Source organism: Bos indicus x Bos taurus, chromosome 16 (assembly GCF_003369695.1).
Source record: "Bos indicus x Bos taurus breed Angus x Brahman F1 hybrid chromosome 16, Bos_hybrid_MaternalHap_v2.0, whole genome shotgun sequence".
Classification (NCBI taxonomy): domain Eukaryota; kingdom Metazoa; phylum Chordata; class Mammalia; order Artiodactyla; family Bovidae; genus Bos; species Bos indicus x Bos taurus.
Window position 1 is genome coordinate 76,371,728 of NC_040091.1, and position 21,141 is coordinate 76,392,868.

At 42.8% G+C, this 21,141-nt stretch overlaps 1 protein-coding gene across 2 annotated transcripts in view; it reads left to right on the forward strand.

Moving 5' to 3' along the window:
• Positions 1-21,141, forward strand: part of NEK7 (NIMA related kinase 7) — a 138,296-nt gene that overhangs the window by 38,077 nt on the left and 79,078 nt on the right. For both annotated transcript variants that reach the window (XM_027565789.1, XM_027565790.1), the window contains exon 2: positions 17,929-18,013. In XM_027565789.1, coding sequence (XP_027421590.1) covers positions 17,957-18,013 — 57 coding nt within the window. In that variant the 5' untranslated portion in view covers positions 17,929-17,956. The remainder of the gene's footprint in view (positions 1-17,928; positions 18,014-21,141) is intronic.

Below are 21,141 nucleotides of genomic sequence, written 5' to 3' on the forward strand. Positions count from 1 at the left end.
TGTTTAGATAGTAACTCCTGTGGTCTGTGATGTACAGACTATGGTTTATTGTATGATTTTATTAATCTGTGGGCTTTTAGCGGCAGAGGGTTGTGTCTGCATGCGTTGCGGTAGAGAGGGAGTAGTGGAAGTGAGTCCTGCCAGAATGAACCCTGTAGGGCAGCCACACAATAGTTCAGTCTCTGGTGGTGGTGTTCAGTTGCTTACTTGTATCCGACTCTTTGTGACCCCATGGACTGTAGCCTGCCAGGCTCCTCTGTCCATGGGATTCTCCAGGCAAGGATACTGGAATGGGTTGCCATTTCCTTCTCCAGGGGATCTTCCCAACCCAGAGATTGAACCCATGTCTCCTGCATTGGCAGGTGGGTTCTTTATCACTGAGCCACCAGGGAAGTTCAGTTTTAACTTTAGTATAAATGTAATAGGTCTGTATCTTGCTTTATCTCATTGATTCACTTTATTCCTTTGATAAACCCAGAGTATGTAGCGGAGTACTTAGTGGAGTGGGCAGGCTCCAAGGTTAGCAGAGAGGGTTTCAGATTAAAAGGGCAAATGTAGTATTTCCCAAGTACTGGATGTTCACTGGGCCAAAGTGTGACAGACATGTGCTTTAGCTCAGGGGTGGGCAGACTATGGCCTGTGGCCACATGTGGCCCCAGCTGGTTGTCCTGAATGAGGTTACACGAGAACACAGCCCCCTCTTTCTTGGTGGATGGTCCATGGCGGCTTTGCCATCAGGGTTCAGTGACTGATACCAGCTTGTGACCCTGGAAATGTTTGCTCTCTGGCCCTTCACTGAACAAGGGTGCCAGTCCCTGCTTTAGATCATCAGACTTAAGTAACTGAATTCCTTCATAGAACCCTTCATTAATATGCTATGAAATGCTTTAGATCATTAGACTTAAGTAACTGAATTCCTTCATAGAACCCTTCATTAATACGCTATGAAACTGGCCGCCACTGAAAAACAAAAGCCTCTATCTTTCTTGTTCAGTTCAGGTCGTCACTCAGTCGTGCCCGACTCTTTGTGACCCCATGGACTGCAGCACGCCAGGCCTCCCCGTCCATCACCAACTCCAGGAGTTAACTCAAACTCATGTCCATCCGTCCTCTGTCGTCCCCTTCTCCCGCCTTCGGTTTTTGGGTGCTGCTTTTTTGTGCTTCTGTCTCTCCTGTGTCTGAATCTCACCCTGCTGATACTCTGCTGGGAGAGGGCGAGTGGCCCTGGTAGGCAGGGTGTCTGCCTGGGGCTGTGTGAGCCTTGAGGAAGTAGCAGGACTAGGCGGTGTGCCTGCCCTCCCGGGCCACAGACAGGAACCGTGGGAAGGTCGCCCTGAAGCTTCGTTTCAGAGTGCAGCAGAGACTAGACTGGTGTGAGGCCCTGCCGGTTGGGAGCCGTCAGCCTGGGGGAGCCTTTTGTTCGGCAGGGCTTTTAATAACGCGCGTGGCAGTGCAGAGAACAGCGTGGTTTAGATTCAGCCCCGAGCTGAAATGGCACGTCTGAGGACACCTGATTACAGTCATCCGTCTCGGGCCTCCGGGCTGCTGACTCTCCCTGGCTGTGCATGGAAAGTCAGAGGTACTTGCGCCAGGTGTCTTTCCAGACCAGAAAGAGCTCAGGCGTGGCCTCAGCAGCGCTGAGGTCCGCGTTGGCTGCCCCGGCGCACGCAGGAGCTGGTGTTCACACGCATCAGGCTCAGGCGTGGCCTCAGCAGCGCTGAGGTCCGCGTTGGCCACCCCGGTGCACGCAGGAGCCGGTGTTCACACGATCAGTTGTCCTGTTCAGGTTCAGGTGTCCTCGGGAGCACAAACCAACACGGCCTCCACCTCTGTTCACTCGAAGGGCTGCCTGGGCACCCCGGGAGCCCGGCGTTCCCCTGCCAGTCTTGGGGAAGGTGCCGAAATCCATGTGGAGGCTCCATGCTCGGCAAGGTGTGATCTTGGGCTGGAAGCCGATGATGGTCGCAGCTCTGGAGTGCGGTGTGCACTCCTTTGCCCCCCCCCGCCCCGGCTTCCCTGGCACCCGCTCACTGGGGGTCTCACCGGAACAGCCTCCCAGGTAGTCTCCGCTGGGATGGTCTTGCGGGAATGGCCCCACCGGGCTGGTCTGGCCGGGAGTCTTGGCCTGGCTGGTGGAGGGGAGCAGCGTCCTCCCCAGTCTCCCTCTTAGCTAATGTCACTCTCACGTGGGGAAGGAAGAGGGTGAAGGAAAATACCAGAAACAAAAATTTGTTGTGAAAAAAATCTTGCGGCTGCTTCTGGTTTTGAGCTAGACTCGGCACATTTGAACCATAAGTGCTTTTAGAATAAAATAATATGAAGTTTGCATGCATTCACACATTGCGTTTATAATCATTCTCTCCCCGCCATTGATTTCCAAAGTTCATTTAGGCTCTCAGAGATGGTAATCCTTGTGTGAAATTGAAGGGGGCTGCAATAGATGGCGTGGTGCGCGCCCACATCCACGCTGGGGCGCACCCGCGGAGCCGGGGCCTCAGGTTATTGTGGTTCACGTTCGTCCGGGGCCCCGCCTCGCGAGCCTGGTTTCTGGAGCCATCATCCTGGGGCGTCCGTTGCTCTCATGGGTTATTTTGGGGGGCACATGTGTTGAGTGATACAAAAGAGAGTAAAAGCTTGGCACCTTCTAACAGAAACTGTTGACTGGGAGCGAAGGTCTCCCCGACGTGACCCGAGTCCAGCTCCTCCCGTGTTGGAGGAGGTTGGAGAAGCCTCATAGGACACCCCAGCACTCGGGGACCTCGCTGCCCGGGGGCAGCAGGAGTGTGTGCCATGGGGCCTTCCATCTCCGCTGAGAACGGGGTTCCTGTTCGCTCGGCCACTCTTGCTGCCGTTCTGAGCCTGAGAGCCCTGTCCGGGGAGTGGGGACCGCCGTGAGGGGCGCTGAGGACTGCGGCCCCCGTTCCCGGAACACTTCCCCACCAGGACAGGCCTGCGGCTGAGAGGTTGGGAGGACCGCCCGTGCCCCGCCCCTGTGTCCGGAGCAGGCTGCCAGTGATGAGAGCTCGGGAAAAGCAGCATTGGTGCCACCCAGACCCGGCCTTGCTGCCTCACCGGCTCCCGTCGGCCTCCCTCCTTCCCGCGCCTCCCTCCTCCTTGCTTTTCCCTCTCTCCTGGTTTCCTTCCTCAAGCCTTTCTTTCTCAGAGGTCGTCTCCGGGAGCGCAGTGGTGGGTGCACCCTGGTGACCCATCGAGGGCTCAGAGAAGAGCGCACGTCTTAGCCCTGATCGGTCGCCGTGCTAAACTGGCAGAAAGGAAGATGCTTGATGGCTCTTAGGCTCAACAGCTTAGACCTACCTACTTGTTACTTTAAAAATCAAACTCAGATGTTTCATTTGTAAGTATGGTCTGACATGACTCTTCCAAACATTGTAATTTAGGGAATTAGATCATACATGTTTTTGAAACCAATGGATGATCCTCTTAGACCTGTTTTAAACAAGGAGGGGGGAGACATTCAAAAGAGACTTCTGTGTGTGCTGAGAGGTCTTTATGTTCCTTCTAATTTTACTTAAAAAAAAAAACCTTCAACAATAACATGTTAACAACAGAAATCCACCCTAGAGTCTGGAGCTCCTACTGGGGTCGCTCCCGCTGCGCCTCCCCAGATCACTGCTCAGTGTCCTGGAATAACTGCACCCCAGCCCCCCGCCCCCGCCCGCGCACCCAGCCCGGTTTCTTTTTGTTTGAGTCCAATTTAGACTCACACAGAGGAGCGTCTGAAGCAGGCCGGGTGGTGGGCCCGGCCTGTGGGGCAGGTTTGGTGGCCAGAGTGCTGGTCACCCCCGCTGCAGTGATGCCCTGGACACCAGGGCAAAGCGGGACACAGCCTGTTAAGTTCCAACGCCGTGTAGTTTGCAAACCAAGTCGTGCACCGTCCTCCTCTGTGTACCTCTTATGTATATGTTCTTCAGCGGAGAGATGCAGGTCCCACTCCAGACTGATCAGCTGGAATCAGGGCCCGGGAATCAGGGCATCGGGCCAGACAGCTAAACAGCAGCAACAGCACAGGGGACCTGGTAGCCAACCGTAGCTGAGAACTGCTGATTCACAGGCTACATTCAGGACTGATTTTGTTCAGAATGGTCTGTTAGAAAGTAAGTCTCATTTAGGTTTAGGCAACTCTTTGCTGCATGCGAATCAATGCATAATTAAGAAGTGAAGGAAATGTGTTTACTCACAACCTACACTGCACATTTTCTGACCTCTTATGTATCCTTGAGCACTGTCTTGGGTTTGAATTAATCCGGCCTCTACTGAGTGGTGGTGTGTGGAGCCTGTTGCTTATTAGATTTGCTGAACTGGGAAAAAGTAGCAAGTAAAAAGATGACTTACTGGAGTATTTCTTTTTCTTTAGAGACATTACATTTTTTTTTTTTAATGTTAGCAGTATGAAACAGCAAAGATCCTAGGAAGAAGAAAGTTTATTTTTTTCAGGTTTGATATATTTATTCAGAGGGTGAGTCAACTGGAATGAAGCATTTTTTAGCATTATGAAATTCAGTGTTAGAAAATCTTTTTCCTTGCAGTTCTGTTACAGTTGTATAATCCTAATGAGTTTCTTTCATCTGGAGTTGTTCACGCACTCAGGCATTTTGAATGATCTCTGATGTAATCGGCAGTAAAGACTGCGGTGCAGTGGTAGCTGTGATCAGAAACCTCTGACATCACATTTTATAATGGATTTAGGAGAGAGGAGGAGGAACGGAAGAGGGTAAAAAGTGAGGACTTACTTAGTAAGGGATGTGTGTTATTTTATTTGACAAAGACACAGTTTTGGATTTGCTGAAAACAAACCAGAAAATTATCCTGGATAATATATTTGAAGACATTTACTTTTTGGCATTTTTGAATTCTAATAGCATGCTCTATTGTCTTTTGCAGTTGACGGTTAAAAATGTAACTTTAGTATCAGAATTAAATAATAAGGTAGAATCAAAGTATTAGGTCACAGACAGCTTGTGTTCATTAAATTCATTGGGAAGTGACTTCTAGTAAACCCAATAACACTGATTTCAGTAACTCAGTGGCTGTGAGAAGTGATTAGTTGGCCCACGTGTGCTCATTATGTTTTTGGTTCATAGGTCCCTTGATTAATCTCAGGATTCTGTTTCATGTGCTACAGAGTTTTGTATATAAAATGCTTCTGTCTCACACATGAGTGTATATTAGGGACGAAGATAAGATCAAACCGGCAGGTGTCACAAGAACCATAGTGAAAACATTGGCCCTGATTGTCTCAACCTTTATTTTGTTACTTTTCAGTGATTCTTTAACATAAAACGTGTTAAAATGATTTTTCAGTGGATACTTCTCTGCTTTCTCGTGTCAAACCCTTCTTTTCAGATGTTTTAGGGAGCATGTTTGAAGTGTAGCAGTGGCTCTAAAAAGATTTAGTTCAGAGAAGGACATGTTTACTGAGTGTACTGAACTTTCCTTCTTTTCACTTTCTTGGAAAAAAGTTTACTGTGAATTACTCCATATCCAGAAAGTTTATATTTAACTACTTAAACGTATCTCTGGCTGGCTGTGTTCTACTTTTTTCCATATTTCACTCCTGTTGACTAGTCAGCAAGCATATGCATTTTATAGGAGTAAGGAATAGGAATTCATAAACAAACTGTCCTCATACTGGGCTTAATTGTTCAGTTTTAAAATTCAGCACTTGCATTCTTATTATCTATTTTATGTTAGGCCATTTCTGAGTCACTGAATAATCACGGGACGGTAATGTCTGCCTTTCCAGAAAAGCAAAAGGTTCAACACATTTCTGTTTGCCATAATTTTTATTAGAAATTCTCTCTCTTATTTCCTTGTTTCTCACATGATGACTTGACAGAAATACAAATGCTGTAGGCAAATCCAATCCCCTGTCTTTTATGATGATCTTACTAGAGTAACAAAGAAAGAACGAGGAAGGAGCAGCTTCTTGAGACCACAGGGAGCTGTATGGAAGGCAGACTGACAGCAGGTACTGTTCGTTTTCTTCTCAGCATACCAAATAAAGACCTGTTTTGCAAGCAGCTTTATTAAAATCTTAACGTTACCCAGGTAATTTCTTTGCTAGATATTTACCTGTGTGAAGTGAAAACTTAAATGTGAACCAGTACGCAGATGTTTACAATGGCTTTATTTGTAACTGCCCAGAACTGGAAAACAAGACAAGTGTCCTTTAGTTAGAGAATGGATAAGCAAACAGTAAGAATGAGCAGACTGTGTGCAGCAACACAGATGCGTCTCAGGTACACTGGGCTGAGCGAAGGAGGCCCAGCTCAGAGGACTGTGTTCCGTGTGGCTCCATCTACACGCTCTCCTGGTAAAGGGAGGATGAAGGGACGGAAGACAGAGGAGCGGTTGCCAGGAATTGGGGCGCATTTGACTGTAAAGGGACACAGAGAATTGCATGGGCCAACAGACCTTCTCATTTTGATTCTGGTGGCAGTTACAAGGCTAACTTTGTCAAAACCTATGAAAATCACACAGGAAAATGGAAATTTTCCTGTATATAAATTATACTATAATAAAAAAGCGCTAAAATAAGTTTTAGACAAGATATATAGACTGGCAAGGTAAAGATAGTGTTAATTTGTCCCTTTGGCTTTCCCAGACATCATAAGAGGAACCTTAGAGCGCTCTATCTCCACGCAGCCTCTGTCTCTGTAGTGGTCTCCACGTGCTCGGCCCTGCTGCCACTCTTATCTGTTGGTTCATGCCGATAACACTTACTTAAATGTCTGCCAGATGTCTGCCGTCGCATTTATGATTCCTTCCTGCGTCTTCTGCCTTCCCTCCGAGAGCGTTTTCATCCTGTCTGTCCCGTGCTGGTTTTTGTTTGTGTAGTCTTGTTTGCTAGAGTGCCTGATTATTTTTGGTTACCTGTCTGAAATTATATGTTTAGGATTGATAGTAGAAGTGATGTGAAGCCTGAGATAATCTCTTTCTCCAGGGTATGTTTCCATGTGTTTCTGCCAGGTGCCTGGGGGTTTAGCTCTGTGTGTATGCCTGCGTGCTCTTTGCAACCCCATGGACTGTGGCCCACCAGGCTCCTCTGTCCATGGGATTCTCCAGGCAAGAATACTGGAGTGGGTGGCCATTCCCTCCTCCAGGGGATCTTCCCAACCCTGGGATTGAACCCCTATCTCCCAAATTACAGGCGGATTCTTTACCCCTGAGCCACCTGGGAAGCCCATTAGCTCTCAGAAATGACCTCAGTCCAATTTCGGGGGATGTAATGCCCTGAAGGTTGTCCCAGCCCAACTGGCGGGGTTGTCGCCAAGCCCTGGTGGTGAGCTGTGGACTGCACTGTTTCTCTAGTCTGCAGGGGTGGGGAGTGCCCTGCAGCCCCCCACAGCCAGTCTGTGCTCAGTGGGGAGTGCCCAGATAGTAGACCCCCGTCTCTGGGTTTTCCTCTACCCCTCAGGTACTGGTCCCTTAACTCTTCCCTGTTTCCAAACTGTGATGCTTTAAAGCAGATTAAAAAACATTTGTATAACTAACTGTCCTCCTGGGGGTAGGGGGTTGTCTGAATTGTCCTTTTGCCATTATGGAAGTGGAGTTTGCCTGTATTATTTTTTATACCCATACATGTAATTCAAATGTGCTTTAAAAAAGAGAACAACAACTGTAACTTGCTATTTTTGATTTAATATATTATGAATTAATATTAGAATTATAGATGACTATATATTTACTGTATGTTTAATTCCGTGCCAGGTGTCGAGGGGGTGCAGTGATGTATAGAACAGACAATTTCCTACCCTTATCTGGCTGATATTTTGGCAAGATAGGTAGCTTAAACAAGGGCGTAATTATCTAATTGTTAGTTATAAAAACAGTGTACTTTGAGTACATCTAACTTGGAAATTGTCTCTGAATCTTGCTTTTTCGTTTCACGTTGTACTGGGTACATCTTTAACTACCATTGCAATTTTTATAAGCGTTTGGTCAGCCTAGGGTTCCATTTTCTGTATTTACTATAATTTCTTGAGACATTTTCATATGGTTGGACCATTATGTTGTTCATAGTTTTCCTTTCTGATAAATGTCTTTTAATATACATTCTTGTATGTAATCCAGAATTCAGTCACTGATTTATTTCTTTAGGATTGAGTTGTGGGATTAAGAGTACTGAGTAAGAGGGGATGAATGATTATTAATGTTTGTTTCTGTATTGCTTTCTAGAAAGGTTATTACATATATATAAGGATTACATGTAATTTAAAAATATGTGTCATTTTGAAAGGTTATCAATTGCATACTTTGTCATTGTTTAAATTTGTATTTCTTTATCAGTGATATTCAACATGTTTTATATTTATTTCTAATGTACATTTCTTTGTGCCTATAAACTATACACAGTGTTAAGACAGGACATTCTGCTTTATGAATGAAACTGTGGTATTAGATTTAAAACTAGAATTAGACCTTCTACTTTTTTCCCTAGTGCTATAATTTTTTTATTTATACTTGGATTGCCATTTTAACTTGCCTTTGTTGAGAGTACTTTTGTAAAAGTTCTGTAATGAGTAGCAGGAAGTAACTTCTGAAGTCTTTAATAAAATGAAAAGTATATGTTAGTTAGAGAAGGAACCATATAATTGATCATTGTTTATCTTAAATCTCTCTTCAGATTGCTGCTACATAGTTTAATATTTAGGATTTTGTACTAGGTCCACACTAGTTGCAGAGAACCTGGGTAGTATGATGAAACTGTCAAAATATATGTGTGGAAACAGAAGGAGAAAGATTTTTAATAAACAGAACCTATACATATCCATTATTATGATTTGTATTTACTAAAGCTTTAAGTTAGAAATTGAAAGATTGCAAGATTGACTGGCCTTTATGTCTTCATTGTTAGGTAATTTTTGTTGCAGAATGAAGGAAATATTTTTCTTTAGCTCAGCATTTTTTACCTATAATTACCTTTTTAAAATTTAATGGCTAGTTATGTTTTTTGACCAACATCATGATCACAAATAAAATTCAATAATTATTTTCTTACAAATATGTATTTAAGTCTCTTCTTTTTATATTCTATTACATACGTTTCAGTACCATATTTTACAGTTGGCAAAAAGTCAGGTTTGTGTTTTGAAATGTATGATTTTTAAGTCAGTTTCTGTAAAAATTAAAAAATTTTAAAGGTGAAATTCATTGAGGATGTCTGCAGACACAATAAAGATTCTCATTTTGTTGAAGATTTTGTCTAAGGTGAATATATTAACTGAAGTTATTCATTTTAAGTATTATGCGGAAAAAAGTATATAGTTAGCATGATTTAATTTCCTTTTAACTGTCTCAGGGCTTTGTATTTTATACTTTTATTAAAATATGGGAACTAAGAAAGATATTGTTTTCACTTAGGGAATGGTGCCATATTTCAGCGTTTAAATTAAGATGGCCATATCATACTGTGTCCCTGAGGGCTGTATTATTTATTATATATATAGTATTTTGACTTTTAATAATTTTCTTACCAGGGTCATGTGAATTATGAAATTTCAGTTCACTGGCAGACACAACTGTGTAAAAATAGTTTGTTACTCAGCTTTTATATCTTGATATTCAGATTCCTAATTTTTGTAGTTTTCTTTTCTACAAAATATGTGACTACACACAAGATTTTGGGAAGATTGTTTTACTTTAATGTGTACTGAGGTTGTGAATCTACATGAAAATATTTGTAGTATTTAAACATCTATTTATGATAGAAACTCTCAACAAAGTTGGTACAGAGGAAATACACCTCAACATAATAAAAGCCATAATGACAACCCGAAGCTTACTTCACACTCAGTGATGAAAAGCTGAAAGCTTTTCCTCTAAGATCAGGGATAAGATAATGCCCACTCTTCCCACTTCTATTTAGCATAATATTGGAAATCCTAGGCACTGCCATCAGACCAGGAAAAGAAATACAAGCACCCAGACTGGAAGGGAAGAAGCAGTACTGCCCCTGTGTATAGGTTACATGATATTGTATATAAAAACCCCAAAGTTCTCCACCCCAAAATTATTAGAACTAATAAATTCAATAAAGTTGCAGGATACAAGATTAATATACAAAAGTCTATTGCATTTCTATACACTAATAAGGAAACTATCTTTAGAAAGAGAAATCTTGAAAATCCGTGTACAACTGCATCAAAAAGAATAAAATACTTAGGAATAAATTTAAGCAGGTGAGAGACCTATACTTTGAAAAGTATAAAATATTGATGAAAAAAATGGAAGATGATACAAATAGATGGGAAGATATACCATATTCATGAGTTGGAAGAATTAATATTGTTAAAATGTCCATACTACCCAAAGCAATATAGAGATCTAATTCAATTCCTATTCAGAATACCCATGACACTTCTCACAGAATTAGAACAAATAATTTTAAAATTAGTGTGGAACCACAAAAAAATGGGATAAATAAAACAGACATTAATGCTGTTAAAACAAGATTTGGTATTGCTATACTACCTAAAGTTGGCTTCCCTGGTTAATCAGACTGCAGAGCATCTGCCTGCCAATGCAGGAGACCCAGGTTTGATCCTTGGGTCTGGAAGATCCCCCTGGAGAAGGGAATGGCAACCCACTCCAGTGTACTTGCCTGGAGAATCCCATGGGCAGAGAAGCCTGGCAGGCTACAGTCCATGGGGTCACAAAGAGTTGGACATGACTGAGTGACTAACACTTTCACACAAAAGACCCCCAAATAGCCAAAGCATTCTTGAGAAAAAAGCACAAAGCTGGAAGTATCATGCTGTCTGATTTCAGACTATGCTGTAAAGTTACAGTAATCAAAACAGTATGGAACTGGGACAGAAATATACACATAAATCAGTGGGCTAGAATACGGAGCCCAGAAATAAACCTGAGTCCCTTGGACTGCAAGGAGGTCCAACCAGTCCATTCTGAAGGAGATCAGCCCTGGGATGTCTTGGAAGGAATGATGCTGAAGCTGAAACTCCAATACTTTGGCTACCTCATGCGAAGAGTTGACTCATTGGAAAAGACTCTGATGCTGGGAGGGATTGGGGGCAGGAGGAGAAGGGGACGACAGAGGATGAGATGGCTGGATGGCATCACTGAGTCGATGGATGTGAGTCTGGGTGAACTCCGGGAGTCGGTGATGGACAGGGAGGCCTGGCGTGCTGCGATTCATGGGGTCGCAAAGAGTTGGACACGACTGAGCGACTGAACTGAACTGAACTATATGGTCAGTTAATCTATAACAAAGGAGACGAGAATGTACAGTGAGGGAGGGACAGTCTCTTTTAGTATATGGTGTTGCAAACACTGGTAAGCTATATGTAAATGAATGATATTAGAAAATTTTTTTATACAATATACAAAAATAAAGACCTCAATGTAAGGCCTGAAACCATAAAACTCTTAGAAGGAAGCAGAGGCAGTGTGTTCTTTGACACTGATCTTAGCAATATAGTTTTTGATCTATCTCCTCCAGTGAGAGAAACAAAAGCAAAAATAAATAAATGGGCCCTAAACAAATTTAAAAGCTTTTGCACAGAGAATGAAATCAAAATGAAAAGAGCCTACTGAATGGGAGAAAATATTTGCAAATGACATGTCTGATAAGGGGTTAATCTCCAAAAATATATAAGGAACTCATACAACTCAGTATAAATTTTAAAAATGAGCAAAAGACCTGAATAGAGTGATGATGTGAAAGGTAAGTGGGCTGGGGGAGGTCTGGTCCTACTTTGGAGAGGATTTTTAGCATGGATACAGGGAGCACAGAGGCCCTGAAGCCAGGGAGGACGCCAGTGGTTTCAGGGACAGAAGAGGGGTTCGTGTTGATGGAAGGGAGTCAGCGAGAGAGACTGGGATGACCTGCTGTGGGAGAGGTGGCTGGAGATGACTTACAGGGAGGGCCCTGCAGTATTTGGCAAGCACTTGGGATTTTAACCCAAGAGCAATGGGAGCATCATGAGTTGATTTGTGTTTTTCAAATATCAGTGCGAAGAGAATAGTGGAGAAAGAGAGGCCACTTCATAGGATATGAGAGTAATCCCTGGCAGAGATACAGAGATACCTTGTAGGGTTGTATTAGTGGCGCTAGAAGAGCATGGAAAATTTTCAGAAATGGTATTTCCTGATGTGTTGGAGTGGGGAGCAGAGAGATGATGGAAGGGGACAGTCAGGATGAACTCTAGGTTTTGACTAGACCAGAGCTTCTGAAAGTGTGGTCTGTCCGCTTTGATGGACCATGGGGGTTAGGAGTTGGGTGGGGTCCTTGAGGTTCATTCTTGTGGTCTGCACAAAGGATTTTGTAATACTAAGACGTTTTTGATACAAAGAGCCGACTCATTGGAAAAGACTGGGAAAGGTTGAGGGCAGGTAGAGAAGGGGGTGACAAAGGATGGGATGTTGGATGGCATCAGTGAGTCAATGGACATGAGTTGAGGAAACTCTGGGAGATAGTGAAGGACAGGGAAGCCTGGCGTGCTGCAGTCCATGGGGTTGCAAAGAGTTGGACATGACTTAGTGCCTGAACAGCAAGTTTGTAAAAGCACGGATGCCTTAGCTTAAATTGGTGCAGTGGTACCAAACTAGTAGTCTTTGTCTTATCTACGTGTATAAAAAAGACGAGTTTCCTTTTAACTTGTATTTGATGAAGCAGTTAAAGAGTATTATTTTTGATCGCATTTTGACCTTTGAGCACAAGTCCTTGAATCTGCGTGATGCAGCGGGAGGTCGACATGAAGCCCCATGGCAGCAGATGGGCTTGTGTCGAGGAGGCACGTCTCTGCAGTTGTTGGAGGAGCCGCCTGGCCGGCTCATGTTTTCACCGGACACTGTTTTTACTTGAAACAAAAACCGACACTCAAACTTGGGACTTCTGTAGACGTTTGCCTGTCATTTAAGGGAAAACAAGTGCCATTATTTGTTCCTCATGGTGAAATTTGAACTTCTAAAGTGAAGGTTGGAGTTTTGGAAAAATTATATTCATCACTCTGACCTTGACATCTTCCTGGTACTTGAAGATTTCTGATGAGATGAGTGGTGACACTATTGAGTGTGTTTATGAATGTTGTATAATGAAATGGTCAACATTCAGTGGATCTGTGTAACTCACGGAGCTAAAGTTTTCCAGGTGACATGCACAGGTGTTATAAGATCGTGCATGAATAGAGGATCTATTTAGAGGGCAAGAGAGCCCATTAGACTTTCACATCAGAGTACAAAAGTTCATTGATAAGTTTTGAGAGTCCATGTTGCAGTTAACCTTTACAAATCTACCACTTGTAAAGCTTGCTGTAGTGCTAAAGAAGAATATCCACAGTGGGTATTCCAGCTGTGTATCTGTAAGACCACATTTTTAAAAATACACCTCAGCCAAGACAACATATCTCAACAACTTGAATGTAGAAGCTGCTGCTTTTCTGAAGATAGACATTAAAGAAATTAACAAAATGCAAAACAGTGCTTCTCTTCTAGCTAGTATTTGCAAAGTTAGCTATTTTTCATAAAAATATGTTATAGTCATTAATTTATTGCTCTTATTTGTAAAAGAATTAGTATGTATTTTAAGCATTGCTCTATTTTGATTTCTAATATGAGAAATAGGGATATTTATGACCCGTGTGAGCAAAAAAAAGGGGTCTTTGGGATTCTCAGATAAAGAGGTCCTGAGATGCAGAAATTTGAGAGGTTTGGGCTGGATCAGCTGAGTAGGTGGTGATAATGTAAGGAGAGAAAGATGATTAAAGAACTTAGCAACTTTTTTTTTTTTTTTTAGAAATGGCAGATGGAATCTTCTGTTCAAAAACTGTGACGATTCTAGGTGGTCATTTGGATATTTGTGTTTGTGGTTCAGAACTCAGAACAGATGAGATAAATTTCAGAGTAATCGTAGATGGATAGTAATCAAGTCATGGGAGTGGAAAGGATGACCTGAAAGAATGTAGGTTTAAAAAGCAAAAAGAAGATTCATACCGTACAGCACTTGGACATAAATGTTAGATTGAAAAAGGAACTCAGAAAAAGGAGTTATTATATGAGAGTACATGGGGCACAGAACATTTCCAGAAAGGGAGAGAGTTGTGTTGGCTGCTGGCTGAGGTCAAATCGGAGGACCTTGGTGAGGGCCCTTACCACCTCTTGTCTGGATTGTTACTGTCGCCTCTTGACAGGTCTGTCTTGCGGTTGTGAGCCCCTGTCCTCTGTCATACGGCAGGAAAGATTGTATTTCTGAAAGGGCACTTCCGTCCCTCGGCTGCTTGAAACACGGCACTAGCTCTCTGATAGCAGTTGAATAAAGGGGATATCATAAAAGTTAGCCTGACTCCCCCCAGCTATCTCTCACCACTTGCCAATTTTAATTTTACTTACATGATGTTGTGCTCTGCTTTTGGATATTTTGATGTGTTCTTTCCTTTCCCCAGATTTCCTGTTTTCCTTGCCTTATCTAACCTGTGAGAGTATCTCCTTCTCATTTAAAACCCGGCTCAGGTAGCACCTTCTTTGGGCAGCCTTTTTTGATGGAAGACTGGTTGCCAAATTTGTTGAATTTGATCATAATTTTACTCACCATTGATTTTAGACTTATTAAACTGTAGCAGTTATTACTTGATGTTTTGATAGAGATACATTCATTCATTTATTCCGTAAATATTCGCTCAGCACTCATGCTGTGCCAAGCATTGGCCTAAGCTGGGAGCAGAGCTGTGGACAGCAAACACAGGTCCCTGCAGCCTGGGACTCACGATCCAGAAGACCGAATGTATGTCTAACACTTATGCATTAAACGTCTTTATTTACGAGGGGCTTACCTGAAAGATAATATATAAGCATATATGGCCTTTGAAAATATGATAATATCAGATCAGCATGTAAACACTGATATTTTCTTTTTCAACAGAAGCAGTTAGAATCAAGTGACACCTGGAGCCATGTTAGATATTATGCAAAGCACATTTTTTGCTCCTTGTTCATTGTGTTACCAAGCCCATGTGCAGTGTGAGAGGCCCACTCAGGCTCCTTTACTGAGCGGGGCTGTTTGGGATGCTGTAGCAGTGACGCAGACTGCTAGTCACTTCTGAGATGTCTTTGAATTTTATGTTTCTTTTTTTTTTCATTTTGCCTTCTTTTCTTTATAATTTTATTTGCTTAGGCATTGCACACATCAAGAGGTATGATGAAACCCACTTTGTTATAATCTAGCTCATTTCTCGTAGCGTCTTCTTACAGTTAGCTGAGCTGTGGGCTATTAGAATATGCTGCACAAAGAAAGCGTTCTGTGACTAAGTAAGTTGAATGTGAGTGAAGTTTTTTGTTTGCTTTTGTAGCTGCAGGCCCGCCTGGACCCTTTGGTGTGCTAGTACTCACTGTGGCCCTCTAAGACCGCTTCTTACAGCAAGGAGTGTTTCATAGAGGTTTCGGACCAGGAGGCCTTTTCTTTTTCCTGTGTTGTCTCATGTAAACTGTATGGGGCACTAGATGTCAAATACTGGTTTTAATGATATCAATTTATTTTTTTTTAAGTCTTTATTGTGATGTCACCTTGCTTTGAAAAATGACAGTTTCTTGATGTCCTGAAGTGTGCAGTTTTGAGCAGTAATCTGTCCTGCATTAGAATTATAGCAGCAAGTTGTAAGACACCATCTTGGATGTGTTGTTGGCTTGTAACAGTTTTTCTTTTCCTAAGCTGGAGATACTGTTTAATTTATAGTACCTTTTGCAAAAGTGTCCTTGTTGCTTATACACATTTTAAATAATCAGTGTAGCCTTAAGTCATTGTTTCTTGATTGTTTAATGATTCAGATTTCACACTAAAAGGTATTCTAATTCATTACCGGGATTCTCATTCTCCTTCCTTCTTCTCTCTCCCTGAATCCAACACTATATAAAGTTGAATTGAACAATACATAAACATGATTATATATCATGACTAAATGGGAGTTCATTCCAGAAATACTGGCTAAACATTTGCCAAAATAAATGTTCAAAATTCAAAATAAAAGAGCCACCAAAATTCATCATTTTAAGAAAGTGTTTAATCAGCTCAGACACAGAAGAATTTGATGAAAACCTAACATCTATTCTTTATAAAATCTTCCAGCAAAGTGAAAATAGAAGGGCACTATCTCATCCTGATAAATTAGGGCATTTATGAAAAATGTCCATCTTACATCATACTTAATGGTGAATGACTGAATGCCTTCGTCCTCAGATAGGAAAAAGAAAAGGATGTCTTTGATTCTGTTCATTGTACTGGAGGTTCTAGCCTTTGCAATAAGACAAGAACCTACAAAAAAAATCTACTTGAACCATTAAGTGAGCTTAGCAGGTTTGTAAGATAAAGGGTCAATATACAGAAATTATTTGTATTTCTGTACACTATCAGAAAATTGAGATAAAAATACTTAATAGTATCGAGATATATTTAGGAAATAACCTGAAAAAAAGATGTGAAAGACCAGTTTGGAAAGTGAAAGCCATTCTTGAAAGAAATTAAACCTATTAATAAGATACCCTATGTTTATGGGTTTGAAGACCCAATATTATTAAAATGAAAGGTCTCTCTGCAGATTGATCTATAGAGTTCTTGTAATCCTAATCAAAATCCCAGTAGTTCTTTTTTTTTTTTTTTTAAAGTAGAAACAAACAGGCTGGTTCTAAACTTTATATTAAAATCAGAGATATGATTAGGCATATATCTAGACTTTATAATAAAGCTACACCAGACATTAGTATAGTATATATATGTGCAGTCATTTGATAATATGTTGAGGCTGGTATAGTAGCACTGTAGTGAGATATGGGAGGATAAAGGATAATCTTTGCAGTAAATGATTTGAAGTCAGTTGGATAGCCATGTGGAAAAACTAGCTGAATATTGACTTCACCTTACATTGTACAAAACTTTAATTCCAGGCCAATTGCAGATAGGAATATGAAAGGTAGAGCAATAAAGCTTATGTTGGAAGATAATGTGTGCGAATTTACAACAGGAAAATAATTCCTAAATATTTAAGGATTTTGTATACGAAAGCATTAACCGTAAAGGAAAAGATTGGTTAATTAGAACTTGTTAAATTTCAAAAGTTAACAAGTTAATTAAAAGATGCCATTGGGAAGGTTTTTAAAAGACAAGTCACAGGATGGGAAAAATATTTGCAATACAAATGACCCATGTCTAGGACCTTTTTACAGGTTTTTAAAGGGCATAATGAAGTGGAAGTGTGTTTTAGTTTCTCTATCTCTTGGTCCTAACGGACCCTAGTTTTTTAACCCACAGATTTTAGTTATGAAATTACACTTAGGAAGAGCCTAGAGACACTTGGTGGTGTGTAGAGTCAGGAGTGGACACGGGTGTTTGCTGTGCTGGGTTCATAGCCCAGCTCTTAAGCTTGTGCAGGACTTGGCGTATGGTCTTCAGCTTGTGTTTACTGAATTAACGGATGGACACCTTATAATTGCAAGGAACGTCTGCATAAGTCCTCATAGGAGGACTGGCCTTTTAAACATAGGCCTGGAAATCACAGGAAGCAGTTCAGTTGGACCTGAAGAGTACAAGTGCTCACGTGTGTGGAGTGTGAGATGAGGTCGATTGGGGAATCTGAAGCACTGCTCATGACTGCAGGAAGCTTTCCATGGTGCTTGTCTTCTCATGCTGGGGAGGGAGTGGGGGAGCCTCTGTGATCTATGGAGAAGAGAGGATTTCATCGCACAAAACAGGATTTTCTAAGCAGGAAATGCTGCTTTTGAGAAAATGAGTTGAGACAATGACTGTTTGTGTTAGCCAAACAGAGCTTGGATTTACCAAATGGAAGGTGAGAGCAGGGAATGTCTTAATGGCCATTTTTGAAGCATTGGGCTCATCTCAAGTGTGGACCCTGCCGTGGTAATGATTGCATTATTTAAATTTTGGCTTGACCTTTTTTGCAGAGTTCAGAAGTTCCTGTTGCTTCAGACAATGGATGAGCAATCACAAGGAATGCAAGGGCCACCTGTTCCTCAGTTCCAGCCACAGGTAACTTGTTCTAATAAACGCTGCCTTGAGACTGTGTGTGTGTGTGTGTGTGTGTGCATGTGCACGCGCGCTCACAAGCGGATACAGGTACAGTGAGGAAGGAAGCCGAACCTGTACATTCCTTAGAAATAAGGTGCTGAACGTACTGATTATGAGCTTCCAAGCTTAAATCAGAATTGTTTCCAATATAAAATACTGTTTTAGAATATTAGTTCTCATGGACATATATTAAAAAAAAAAATGGAGGCAGCTTTGCTTTTGACTTGAATGACCTGCAGGTTTGGGAGCTCCTGCTGGGCTCAGGGAGGAACGGAGGCGAGGTGGTGCCTGTGTTCAGTCTGCCTCCGCTTCAGCCTGGGGTTCCGCATTGCCCACAGCGCCGTCCGTTACCGTGGCTTCTCTCGTCCTCTCTGACCAGCAGTGTGTTTCTCCTGTTATGTATTAGCTCGTTCTTTTGTACCATAGGGTGAAGCTAAAGGAAGGTTTCAGCAGAAGGTGTACACACACTATTGAATTACTTACTGTGCTGATTCCCTGTGGACGCTCACCCTGAAGCCCCAGCGTACGATGACGTGTCTGAAATCACGTTCACCCCTGCACAGCTGTCATTCATAAATTCTGTTTCTCAGTTCGGTGTTGGAGGCATTGTACAGTGTCCCAGGTTTACTCCGCTAGGCTTTTCCAGTTCTGCTTGATAGTCATTCTGGAAATGAAGAATCCATAGGTGTTCTTTCGTCGTCTCTTGGTATTGGTATGAGGGTGAAGGTGGCCTCATAGAGTTTGGAAGTGTTCCTCCCTCTACAGATTTTTGGAATAGTTTCAGGTGTTAACTCTTCTCCAAATATTTGGTAGAATTTGCTTGCAAGGTCACCTGGTCCTGGACTTTTGATCGCTGGGAGTTTTAAAATCACAGATTCAGTTTCAGTACTTGTGATTGGTCTTTTACAGATGTGCTTTGCAGTGAGTGAGATGCGTTTAGGAGGCTTGGGTTTGCACAGCTGCTTCCTCAGAGAGGTGCGCACTGTGAATTTCCAGGCAGGGTTAGTGTTTTCCAAACTTATTTGACTGTGCACTGTTTTGTAAGCACATCTATTGGCTTCTCTCAGAATCCGTGTCTGTGAGGCACAGCCCAGGAAATACTGCCATCTTTTCTGTGAAGAATGGATGCTTTTGAACTGTGGTGTTGGAGAAGACTCTTGAGAGTCCCTTGGACTGCAAGGAGATCCAACTAATCCATCCTAAAAGAGGTCAGTCCTGGGTGTTCATTGGAAGGACTGATGCTGAAGCTGAAACTCCAATACTTTGGCCACCTGATGCGAAGAGCTGACTCATTGGAAAAGACCCTGATGCTGGGAAAGATTGAGGGCAGGAGGAGAAGGGGACAACAAAGGATGAGATGGCTGGATGGCATCACCGACTCAATGGACATGGGTTTGGGTGGACTCCGGGAGTTGGTGATGGACAGGGAGGCCTGGCGTGCTGTGGTCCATGGGGTCGCAGAGAGTCCAACACGCCTGAGCGCCTGAGCTGAACTCTCTGCCTGTGTGACTACTTACCTTGCCTGACCCCTCTTCTCCCTCTCCAGAGTTTGAAATCTACCCACCCTTCAAGGACCGTCTAAAATGCTGTCTCCACTGTGAAGCTTTTTCTGATTTTGTGAATGTCATACTTTTTCTTGGAGCCCTGACGGTGCACCCTTGGTAACATCTTTTCTGGTGTTTCTGAGCCCTGTGTCACTTCACATGGACATAAAACTTCATCTTTCCCATCGGGTTAGGATAGGAAACCTCTCTCCAAACCTTGAGGGTTTGTGCTCTGTCTTGCTCTTTCTCGGTGCATTGTGACGCTGCAGGTCCCTCATCGCAGCAGGGGCTCGGGAAGGATCCCCGACTGAGCCCACCAGGGTGCCTGTGGCGAGCGTGTGTCTGCATAGCTGAATTTTACGTTGTCTCCTCTGTCACACTTGTCTGAATTATCTGGACTGTCTTCACAAAAGAGACCCTTAAGAGCTTAAGTAAGGCCAGTATTTTAATTTCAAGAGGATTGTTTTTTCAAATCTACCATCTGTATTTTATATTATGGTCATAAAATACCCAAGATTATGGTATGCAGTTTCTCCTAGATGCAGACATGTCTACGTGCCAGTTGCACACACACACACACGGATATTAGTGTTTTGTATATTGTTTCTGTGCAGACGGTAAAAGCAGCACTACTAAAATTAGGTAGTTATGTCATGATTTTGAAATTCTGTTTTGAGCAGCTCCAAATTCCAAAGGAAAGGAAAAGCAGCACTTTGATTTTTGCTGCTGCTGACTCACCAGCCAGGAGGCACAGTTTCCTGGGACCCACGGCTGCCACGCAGCACGAGTCTAAAGCTGCGTCCGTGGCTCTGTGTCTCTTTGACACGGTTGCCTTCGTGCGGCCTCTGCCCCGCAGTGGGCAGAGGTACCCCACTGTCCTGGGAAATAGGCCGGTGTCGCCCATGCAGGCGGGGGGCGGCGGGAGGACCCCTGTCTCTGCATCCAGACTGATGGTGGGAGATTACCTGACAAGAGTTCACAAGCGTTACTGCTGATTAAGTCTTTGAAAAATGTTACCGCTCTCAGGAGCAGGATTTTAAAAAGCTGGCAAAGGACAGCTTCCACTCCAGGTTGACAACCTTCTTTTGTTTTGTTCCACACCATTGGCCCGAACAACGGGGTGATGAGGCAGCATACGGTTAGCTGAGCGACTCCTTCCGCTGCTGTGATGCTGATACGTGTCTGCACACAAACAGGAAACCGAGGAAGTCAGGCTTCTCAGTGTCAGATCCCCACTCTCTGTGTAATGACACGTGGTGTCTGTTCTCAGTGTGTCTGTCTTTTTCTTGTTCTGAGGTGAATACTCTAACCCTGCCATGCGTCCTGTGTGGTCTCATTTTTAGTGCCGTATGAGTTTCTCTATTAATTTTTGTTGTTGTTGTCATTCATTGAACTTAGGGAATTTTTTTTTTTTCTATCACCTTCCATTTCCTTCCTGTTTTCCTTCTTTGACTCCTTCCACTAAAGTCTCAAAAGTACTGACGGGATATTTTGACTAGATTTGCACGCTGTTATGTTCACGTTGCTTTTGGACTCTCGTTTTTG